Source organism: Triticum aestivum, chromosome 1B (genome assembly GCF_018294505.1).
Source record: "Triticum aestivum cultivar Chinese Spring chromosome 1B, IWGSC CS RefSeq v2.1, whole genome shotgun sequence".
Lineage (NCBI taxonomy): Eukaryota > Viridiplantae > Streptophyta > Magnoliopsida > Poales > Poaceae > Triticum > Triticum aestivum.
This window is the reverse complement of record NC_057795.1, coordinates 425,886,482-425,896,936: the sequence shown is the minus strand read 5'-3', so window position 1 is coordinate 425,896,936 and position 10,455 is coordinate 425,886,482. Positions and strand designations below refer to the sequence as shown.

Genomic DNA, 10,455 nt, shown 5'->3' with positions numbered 1-10,455 from the left:
AACCCTTCTCCCCTTCATTGTTCTTCACATATACTCACCCCCAAACCTTGCGCCTGGTCGTTTTGTGATATTTGAGAGCTACCCAAATTATTTCACAAGTTTAGCTAGCTATCACCCCTAGTTTAAACCTCCTTTATGCCTTTATGCCCTTTTATTCCTAAAAAATGCCAAACCCTTCCCAAATGTGTTGAATATATTTGTGTGGCCTTATGCTCCATAGAGGCTACATTTAAATCTCTTCATACTTTGTTTGCCCTTCCAAACCATATATAAGCGAGCTTTCCTTTTATTTCTCAAAAGAAATAGAAAATGATGCAAGACCGCACATAGTTCACGTGGGCCGGCCCGTTGAGAAGTCATTAACTAACCTTTGCCTAATGCGGGTAATAGCGTATCTAGTCGGTTGCTTCCTCTCAACTAGGAAGGTGTTGGGCTTCCAACTCCAAGGGTTTGTAGCTAGCAACAATTTTCCTTAAGTGACCTCAAGATTTATCGAATCAACATGAGTTTACTAACACAACCAATGATCAGGCCCTGACTGGCGTGCAAACTGATGATACAAAAAAATATCAATAGCCTCAGTAGGGTGAAGAACATGGCCGGAAGTACCAGAGGGGATCAAAGATCGGGAGTTTACCCAGGTTCGGCTCTCATGGTTGAGGTAAAACCCTACTCGTGCTTTAATTTAATTGCTGGTGGAAAATGCCTCGCGTGAGGGGGTTACAAGTATGGGGTAGTTGTAGCTACTGAGACGATGACAATGATGTCGATGCCCCGAGCTATCCCCTGGCCTCGCCTTATAAAGGAGGATGAGGCCTGTGGTTAAAAGAGTATTAAACCGACCTAGAGGACTCCTTGGTAGAAGAGTCCTTTGCTTGCGCGCCTAGACGCTACATTGGTCGGTGGCCCGTAGAATAGCCTGCTAGCCGTGTGGCCGGTGCACCATCCGGCTTGCCTCCCGACGGACTACCCCGACCGGTATAGCGCACCGTCATGTATCTAGGGAGGTGAATGTTTTCCCTTTGTAATACTGTTGTTAGTTGCAGTACCAGCAAGAAAACTTTATGTTTCAGTTTACAACAGCTTTGTCATAGCCAGTTGAAAGGACCTACAGTAAGTTGGGTCACCATGACTTGCTTGTAATTTCATCGGCCAGAAATTACCTGATTGTCAGATGTAGCTCCAAGTGTCTAGATTCTCCGGTACGCTGAACTTGAGTAAGCAACTCAGAAAGCCAAAAAATTAGGCCTTTATAGAGCCAATTTTGCCACAAAAGAATCCTAGTCCACCTTGTGATTTTGCTTTGCAAACTTTGGTTCATGCAATGAGAGATGGTCCTTTATCCCCCATGCCATGCTTTCTCCATAAACAACCCCTCATGCATCTGCTGGTGCACATGTAGAACGTTGGCATGGAAGAGAAAACTAACTTTACTAGCTGCAAGTTTGCCCCCACAGGATAGAGGTGTGGAGCAACTAGCCAGTCTTCTCTCAATTATTTGCACTAAAGGCACATTTCACCATTAACACGGCGAGCTTAATAGAGGAACACACATAGTAAAATCTACTAACTCTCTATCTCATCGTTTTGTATGCATTACAATACAGAGCTAAACTAAACTACATCACAAGAGTATTAACATCATTATGTCATATGTAACCTCCCTTATATCACAACATACTATCACCTCACACCGAGAAAACGGCTCACACATCAACCCATTTTCACTACCGACTCCAGCTTATCTGCCACACGATCATCTGCCGCAACTTGTCGAAGCAGGTTCTGCACATCGTCGACCCAGTTCTGCTTACTCGTGCCGTCCTGACACTCGAATTCTACGATACCTTGCGCCGTGCTCAGGCCGAAACAGCATTTCTCATCCATGAAGGCCTTCCCTGGCTCAATCACCCACGTCGGAAGCTCGCTGTATACGCCGTAAACCACGCCTGCAGACGATTGTTACAGGCGAAACGCTCGGTGTTAAAATCTCACAAGCTACACTGACAGAGGCAGAAATGGTAGCATATGATGTTTGTTTCGGGTGCTGCTGAACTTACTCTTGTTGTTCTTGGACAGTGCACCTCCAATGTGCTTGCTTTTCAGCTTCAGCATGACCTGTTATCATTTGGCTATGCCATCAGTAGTTGAACAAACATTTTATTTTATGTTTGGTAGGACAAATGGACAATCAATTGATATTGTGCAGTCAGAGTTTTTTCCTACCTGAGACCTCCTGTTGATGTAGATAGATACTTTTGTCCTGTGTAAATCCCCTGCACCAGGAAAAATAAATAAAGATTATGCACCTTAATCACCTTGTTTGGAGTATAAAAGATGTTGATCCATGAGTGAATGTTCTGAATATTGCACGGCTGTGTTGTCTGTACCTTTTCTTGTGCGTTTCAGCAGCTCCCCCTCCTTGCACCAGACATCAGGGCTCCACGAATGGCCCTTCTCGTAAGGAAGAACGCTCGCGTTGCTTCTCGCCGCCTCCCGCTGCACCCTCTGCTTCATCGTCGCAGCTCCTCGCAGCGCTGATACGGATTCCACACGAACTCAGCTTTGATTCTTGCACGACATATCATACGGAAATGGGACTGCAGATTGTCATGGCAATGGCGGCACGGCCGTTCACCGCATCGACCCCTTACCGGTTGCCGCTGCCGCTGTGAGCGTCGTCAGATCGCCGGCGGTCCTGACGCCGACCGCGGACTGGACGGCGGAGGCCACCTGCTCGTGGCTCGCCCCGGCAAGCCGAGCCGCCTCCACGCAGTGCGAGGCCAGCAGCTCCGTGGCCGGCGCCATGGCCGCGGCCATCTTGGAGGCCTGGGTGTCGGAGCTGGTGGACGCAGCCGCGACGGCGGCCACCGCGGCCGCGACGCGGACCACCGACACCATGGCGTGCACGTGGGCCCTGTCGGCGCGCAGCTTCTCCTTGCTGCTCTGCCTCGACCGGCTCGCGTCCTTGTAGTGGAACCATTTGCCGATGGACTGGTGGTGTCCGATCCCGCTGATGGAACTCCGCCTTGCATCTGTCTGCTCGAAAATGGCCAGACAACAGATGGAAACATTCAGAAAGGAGAGGTAGCAGAGAAAGTATGGGAGTGGGCAGTGGACTGCTCGCTTACGTGGTGTCGATAGCTCGGAACGACGGCCGTGGTGGCGAGCACGGCGGAGGCCTCCGGTATGCCCATCTCCTGCAGCGGCAGCCTGTTGAAGCAGCTCTTCTTGCCTCCGACAAGGATCTTGGATATCTCCGACGCGGACACGCTCCAGGACCTCGACAGGTACTCCATGGGCTCGAGCGGCGTCTGCGGCGGCGGTATCGCCGCCGCCGCCTCGTCCTCCTCCTCGACCACATCAAACCGAAACGCGCTGCCGGCCTTCCAGCCCCTCTCCATGGCCATCAGTCCCACACAGTCACTCTCCGCACTCGGCACCAGTGCACTATCCTCCTTTGCTCTTCTCAGTGGTTGGTTGCAGGCAGCAGGAGGCGACGGTCGCCTACTTATAGCGGAGGAGGCACGCACGGAGCACGAGGAGGGGGGCGTGGAGCCGCCATGGCCGTGGCAGAAAGAACAAGGGGGACACGAGGCTGGCTAACAGGCCCCTGGCTTTCTCTGCTACTCCTGCCTGTCTCCAACAAGTCTCCCTTCCACTACCTGGGACTGAATATTTCTACTACCACCGCTGCAATATAGTAGTGCTGCCGTTGCTGTTCTCTAGCCATTTGTTCCCGGCAGCTGAGCTATCCGGGACCTCGGAGGGTCTCATGACATGACTTCAGAGAAACCAAAACCAACCATGGATTGCTACGGCATTGGCTTCTGGACGTACCACCTACAGTTTTTTGTGTTGTTTTGTTTGAACTTGTACCTACGGTTGTTGGAGGCACTACAGGAGCTGTATTGTAATATAGCAACGTTTAGTCAATTGGACGAAGACTTGTTTGAACTTGCAGCAACGTTCTGCGATGCGTGCGATGCTTCCAAGAGAAACCCCCTCCCCTGTTTTCCCGGCGTATTAGCTACCAACGATGCCGGCGTTCCCGCTAATTAACAGGAAGAGATAGATGTATACTACGGCTGCGCTTGGAGGCCGGTCAAGGAGGAGCTTGACGACAGGAGACCCGTCACCCGGTAAGCTGGACGCCGGTCGGTCTGCTCGGTCTTGGGTTGCATGTATCCATCCATCTTGTTTGAATTCTACTCATGCTCGTCTCTGACTCTCTGTTTCTGTTTCTTTTTTTCATATTTCAGGTGTGGTGGGGCTTGATGCTTGGCCATGTCTCCGTTTCCACGTACATCTGTAGGGTACGTGGTGGGGCTTCGATCGCCGGAGCTTCAAACTCGGTGGGACGGTCAAGCCGCTTGATCGACCGCCAAGGCAGGAGCAGCGGCATTATTTTTCCCGACTAGTATAAAGCTGGGCCACTGAGGCCAGGTGCTGGTGGGACTGGCTGGGCTTGGGCAGTGCAGAAATGAAAATAATACGGACCATACACGCTGTGCTGTGCTGCTAGGTGGCCGTCGCTGCAGGAGATGCGAGATGTTTGTCCCGTCCCTGAGCCTGAGCATGTCGAGCCTGGAGCGTGCGTGCGCCAGGTGACGAGTGGCGCGCCCAATGATCCGGGCCACCGCCACCGCCACCGCCACCGGAGTGGAATCTCATCCCACGCGCGCCTGCGTTATCGCCATCATCGGTCGATAGCTACGCCCTCTTCTACCCTCCACTAACAGCATGCCCAAAGGAAAGGTAAGGATGCCGCCCGGCCCGGCCGGACCCATGATTGGGCAGCACTTGCCTGCTGACCCAAATCATCGTGTTGCCTGCTTCATTAACAAGGGGCTGAGGCTGAGCAGGGAATTGGTCGCCGTAATCTGTTCGCAATGGCATCAACCGTGATTTGTTTTTTCAATATTTAGGTTTGTTTGGTCAGTCTAGGGAACACCCATGATGCAACTTTTCCCGCCAAAACAAGTGTGCTACCACATGCGTGAGAGGTATGCTAGCGAGATATGGCACTACTAGTAGCTGATAAGCGTCACGTCCCTTTCGGCTGGCGTCCGGTGGAAGCGACGGATCGGCCATGTCCCAACAAAACACTGTGTACAGTAGCCAGTAGGAGTATGTATCAACTAGGACTAGGAGTATCAAGGAACGGCAACACACACAGGAGCGTGGCGTTTCCTTGTCATGCGAGTATGAATGTATGATGCATCAGTCGGCCGGGATTTTTAACCGATGAGGGGAGCTACTGCAGGCGGGCGACGAAAATGATGGTGTTTGCCTCGTGCCTGTTTCATGAGTGAGTGAGGCAACGAAGGCGTTCATGATGGATACAGAGAGATATACAGGAGGGTGGGACGGCCAGAATCGCTCGCTCGCTGCCTCTTTTCACTCGGCCGCACTTTTGCCATCACCAAAGGAGCAGATAGATAAAGAGCACCGGCGCCTGCGACGGGAGAGGACCTCACCTCCCTCCATAGGAGGCGTGGGAAAAGTGGGCAGAGACCACCAGCGCGTCTCCTAGTCGTTGCGCACGCTGGGAATCCGTCGCAGGCGCTGCACCAACCCACACCAAACCTAGGATTCCATTTCAGCTGTAGAAAATCATATCATCACCATCTTAACAACAGAAATGATACTCCTACTAGAAAAGAGGACACCAAAATGTCAAGTGTGGTTGACATTTTCACACGGAGAAGAGCAGCTACCCTTGGTAAAGCCGTGAAAAGTCTGCGAAATTTCTTGTAGCAGACATGGGATACCAGCAAAAGTCACAGGATTGACGGCAGCACAGCGCATTCAAGCAAGCCAACACTCTTCTTCAGCAGCAGGTGTCGAAAGCAGAGCGGCAACAGACATACCACAGCAAAAAAAAAAAGAAAAGGGATCAGTCGAGGTAGAGCTTGACGTGGATGCCGTTGTCGATGAGCGACTGCACGACGACCCTGATCTTGCCCTCGAACCGGTCCCGCTCCCGGGGCGTGTAGGTGCACGCGTACACGTCCGCCTCCTTGGCCCGCTCCGCCAGGAACCGCCCCACCGACAGGCACGCCGGCACGTCCGACCGCGACGTCAGCGCCGCCTTCACGTCCTTGGAGTTGGTGCCCGCCACCGCCACCTGCCGGCACGTCGACCGGTGGGTCAGCGACGCCGACACGAACCGCTTCGAGATGAACACGTCCAGGGTGAAGGGCTCCATGTGCGCAATCGTCCGCTGCTTGAACGAGATGTGCTTGTGCGGGTTCTTGGACCGCTTCTCTTTCTTGTACGTGTAGGGCTTGCTGTTGTCCTCGTCCATGAAGTCCTCCACGCCGAAGAAGCTCCTCGCCGACCTGAACACCTGAATCAATGAATCAACAGGTCAAAACGGCGACTCAGCTACTTCTATCTATTTTAGTGAGTGGAACTGAAGGTCGAACATAGATCAACAGACTGAAGTGTCCATTGCACTGAGTTTGAATTTGAATTGAAGGTGGAACATAGATCAACAGACTGAAGTGTCTGAAGCGGGGTCGGAATTTGAATAGATTGTGGGTGAGGTTGCATCTCAGGTAAACAAACTTTTGAAGAGCTAAAACCCGATTTCCAGTCCTGTCTCAAGAACCCGGCTCCAAAGAAAGATAAAAGAAAAGCGAACACTTCGTCTAAAGAGGTAAGCTAAATCAATTGTTCAACTAATTTCAGGGTTTATAAATGTGCAAGACCTATAGATGTTTGTAACCTGACTACAGAAGTCCAGGGAAAGAATCAATAGGCAACTTAAAGCCTTGGGCTCTTGAGGCAGCATCAAACTTTATAAACAGTTGCATGCCCACGTGATTACAACAAATTAGGCTATCTTTGGTTCATAGGATAGGAATTACATAGGGATAGGAATTACATAGGAAATGAGGTGCATGCATCCTAAATCCTATGAAGTGCTCAACCATAGGAAAAGAAAATTGAATGCCATTTGGTTCAAAGGATGGGAACACACATAGGAAACATAAAGAAATAATATTTTAATTTGAAGCAAGTAGCCGTTGCCTTGAAGGTCACGGATGAAAGATGAATTCATGCTATTTGACTTCCTACCATGGAAGCAGGAAGAGAAAAAAATAATAATTAAACGAGTACAGGTTATACATATGCAGCGAGTAGCAAATTCATCTTTGACTCTTAGAGCAAAAAACATAATGTTACTGCAGGAAAGACGAATCCATAATGTTACTGCAGTGGAGGAGCCACCTCCCAGCGACCCAAAATCACGCCTAAACAATGGAATTATGTATGGGTCAGAAGCAATATTTCCACGGGCAAATGGCAGCTCACAGTGAGTTAAAGTTAGTCTTGTCCAGGTTCCACTCACGGGCTGGCTCCGCCGTTGTTCTTTACAATTCACTGCAGATTGGGCAACGTGATGCTGATTCTAATTAGAGCGTCTAATTTTCTAGGCCGGCTGGTCGGCGGTAGATGCTCTCCAGCTTGCCGATGGTTGCTGCTCGCCGTCCGGATGTGGCCGCATCGCTCGGCCGTCTGCTGCCGTCCTCGCCGCCGATCGGTCTTCAAAAAAAATGCGAGGGAGCAGCGGCCGACCCGCACGTCGTTCGTGCCAGGAAGTTTTCCAAGAGGTCGGACCTCTTTTTTGTTTTCCTGTGAAGGCCTCCTTTGGTTCACAGGATTTTTAGAGGAATTTTGAAGGATAGGATTTTTGTAGGAAAAAATCCTTTAGATGCCTTTGGTTTAAAGGTACACGTCCTGCTAAAGGATTTTTTCCTACAAAAATCCTATCCTTCAAAATTCCTCTAAAAATCCTGTGAACCAAAGGAGGCCTTCACAGGAAAACAAAAAAAAGGTCCGACCTCTTGGAAAACTTCCTGGCATGAACGACTGGCATGAACGACGTGCGGGTCGGCCGCTGCTCCCTCGCATTTTTTTTGAAGACCGATCGGCGGCGAGGACGGCAGCAGACGGCCGAGCGATGCAGCCACATCCGGACGGCGAGCAGCAACCATCGGCAAGCTGGAGAGCATCTACCGCCGACCAGCCGGCCTAGAAAATTAGACGCTCTAATTAGAATCAGCATCACGTTGCCCAATCTGCAGTGAATTGTAAAGAACAACGGCGGAGCCAGCCCGTGAGTGGAACCTGGACAAGACTAACTTTAACTCACTGTGAGCTGCCATTTGCCCGTGGAAATATTGCTTCTGACCCATACATAATTCCATTGTTTAGGCGTGATTTTGGGTCGCTGGGAGGTGGCTCCTCCACTGCAGTAACATTATGGATTCGTCTTTCCTGCAGTAACATTATGTTTTTTGCTCTAAGAGTCAAAGATGAATTTGCTACTCGCTGCATATGTATAACCTGTACTCGTTCAATTATTTTTTTTTCTCTTCCTGCTTCCATGGTAGGAAGTCAAATAGCATGAATTCATCTTTCATCCGTGACCTTCAAGGCAACGGCTACTTGCTTCAAATTAAAATATTATTTCTTTATGTTTCCTATGTGTGTTCCCATCCTTTGAACCAAATGGCATTCAATTTTCTTTTCCTATGGTTGAGCACTTCATAGGATTTAGGATGCATGCACCTCATTTCCTATGTAATTCCTATCCCTATGTAATTCCTATCCTATGAACCAAAGATAGCCGAAACGTGCAGGGAAGGAAGAAATCCTGTACAGGAATAGGATGCCATTCCTTTAAACCAAAGGCATCTAAAGGATTTTTTCCTACAAAAATCCTATCCTTCAAAATTCCTCTAAAAATCCTGTGAACCAAAGGAGGCCTTATACAAAGGAATTCCTTTAATGCACTGCCAAGTGGCTCTAAAATGAAATGTATATCAAAGCAAGTGAATTGTCCAGTGCATTCAGTGTAAGTAATTGATGAAATGAATTGTGGATGCCATTGTAATATAAAAAAAGGTAATCTGTAAACTGATTCAGGTACAGTTGCAACAGATTGTTAAACTTAAAGCCATTATTTAGCCGGTACATACATCAGACGACATGCATAGGGTGGTAAGAATGACTGGAAATGCTTTACTAGACCTGTTTGACAAAGCTTTGAACCTTGGTAAATTTGGGATTAAAATTTTGAACGGATCTTGGGTGGGATGTGTCTTAAAAGTAAATGACTTGTTCCACTCATTACTTAACATCTAAATGTACTGGAAATATACATGATTTTAGACAGGATTACACTAGTTTATGCGCAAGCACGAATTCCTAAGAAGCATTACCAAGCTATCTTGTTATTACAAGCATTTCTGAGTTATCATAACAAAAACTATACCTATTTCCAACTCATTTTCATCAACATGTCCAAGTTGCTAAAATCCAAGCACTGTAACAACATAGATGATTCAAGGGTTGATGATCAACAGATAACATGCAGAGAATAAAAATGTGTTATATTACCTGCCCGCTGTGAAATCGACTTGAACAAGCATACAGTGCTTCAGCTGGATGCCCTTCCTGCAGGACATGTGCCCCCCTCCGCCATGACTGACTCAAGACGTTCTTCAGCATCTTTATCTCAAGCACCCTATGCTCAACAAATACTGAGCATGGATTATTTGTAGCCTAACCTCTAGATCACTGTGCAAGAAAGGAAGTTATTTTAGAGCTCAAAATTCTTCAGCTAATTTCCTTGACAATGCCAGTCCCACACAATAAAGCCACACATTTGTAGTTCCTAAGAGATGGCGACTCATCAGACACCAGGGGCAGATCTTAAGTGGGGATACTGGTGCTCTGAATCAGGGAGGGACAAATTTAAAGCAATACTTGAGATAAACTGCGATCTTTACTTGCGTGAGTACTACTCAGGATGTAAGTGGTCCATCCGCTGGCAATGCGGCAATAGCCCTTTCGGCCGCATGCCAATTATGTGGGTTTTGCGCCAGCCACTTAAATATGCTTGGCAGTTAAACGACGCCCTCAACGGCTCTCATCAGCCACTTAATGCTCATGCTCAGCTGTGATTCTCGTCGGAACAGCCTCAGCTTCATGCCTTCATGGACACAGGCACACATACTAACTGACATGGGACAACTCTAGCCTACTAAACAGAATTTGTACACTAACAACTAGTTTCTCTACAACAGAAATTTTCCAAAAAAAAAGACATGATCATTACAATAATCACGTCCATTGTTAAAGTAAGATATTAACAATATCTTTGCATACACTGCATGCCAATCACACTAAAATTTGAAGATCCATGACCTCGGAGCAAGCTAACTGAAATTACTCATTAACATCTGCAGTACTAGAGAGGTTTTCAGCTGTATAGGAGCTGGTTATTACACTAAATGACCATTGCAGTACAGTTTTCGTATGGCGGCAGCGGTGCCTAGGGCATGGGAGCGTCAAGTGCTGGTGGGCTTTGTTGGGATGTCAAAAGAAAGCGACCTAGTCCTCATCAAATATTTTGGATATCGGTAACTGGTAGCTGCT

General features: G+C 48.5%; 2 protein-coding genes across 9 annotated transcripts in view; both read right to left on the bottom strand.

Moving 5' to 3' along the window:
* Positions 1-1,485: 1,485 nt before the first annotated feature.
* LOC123128565 (VAN3-binding protein) lies at positions 1,486-3,674 on the bottom strand. Its single transcript, XM_044548604.1, has 6 exons — positions 3,132-3,674; positions 2,655-3,039; positions 2,391-2,537; positions 2,227-2,276; positions 2,061-2,118; positions 1,486-1,949 (listed from the first exon to the last, which is right to left on the bottom strand). The coding sequence occupies exons 1-6, from the start codon at positions 3,408-3,410 to the stop codon at positions 1,714-1,716; spliced, it is 1,155 nt and encodes a 384-aa protein (XP_044404539.1). The 5' UTR covers positions 3,411-3,674; the 3' UTR covers positions 1,486-1,713.
* Positions 3,675-5,630: 1,956 nt separating this feature from the next.
* The window catches only part of LOC123128586 (uncharacterized), an 8,622-nt gene continuing 3,797 nt past the window's right edge, over positions 5,631-10,455 (bottom strand). For 4 of the 8 annotated variants that reach the window (XM_044548667.1, XM_044548651.1, XM_044548675.1 and 1 more), the window contains 2 exons: positions 9,415-9,594; positions 5,631-6,352 (listed from right to left, as the gene is read on the bottom strand). In XM_044548667.1, the coding sequence (XP_044404602.1) occupies positions 5,900-6,352; positions 9,415-9,525 (564 nt within the window). In that variant the 5' untranslated portion in view covers positions 9,526-9,594 and the 3' untranslated portion in view covers positions 5,631-5,899. The remainder of the gene's footprint in view (positions 6,353-9,414; positions 9,595-10,455) is intronic. The other 4 variants (XM_044548682.1, XM_044548690.1, XM_044548631.1 and 1 more) reach the window with 2 other exon arrangements.

Coding starts and splice junctions, on each gene's coding strand:
- LOC123128565 (XM_044548604.1), bottom strand. CDS start 3,410: ATGGCCATGGAGAGGGGCTGGAAGGCCGGCAGCGCGTTTCGGTTTGAT. Junction 2,538..2,654: donor CACAGCGGCAGCGGCAACCG/GTAAGGGGTCGA, acceptor AATCCGTATCAG/CGCTGCGAGGAGCTGCGACG. Junction 1,950..2,060: donor ACTGTCCAAGAACAACAAGA/GTAAGTTCAGCA, acceptor AATCGTCTGCAG/GCGTGGTTTACGGCGTATAC.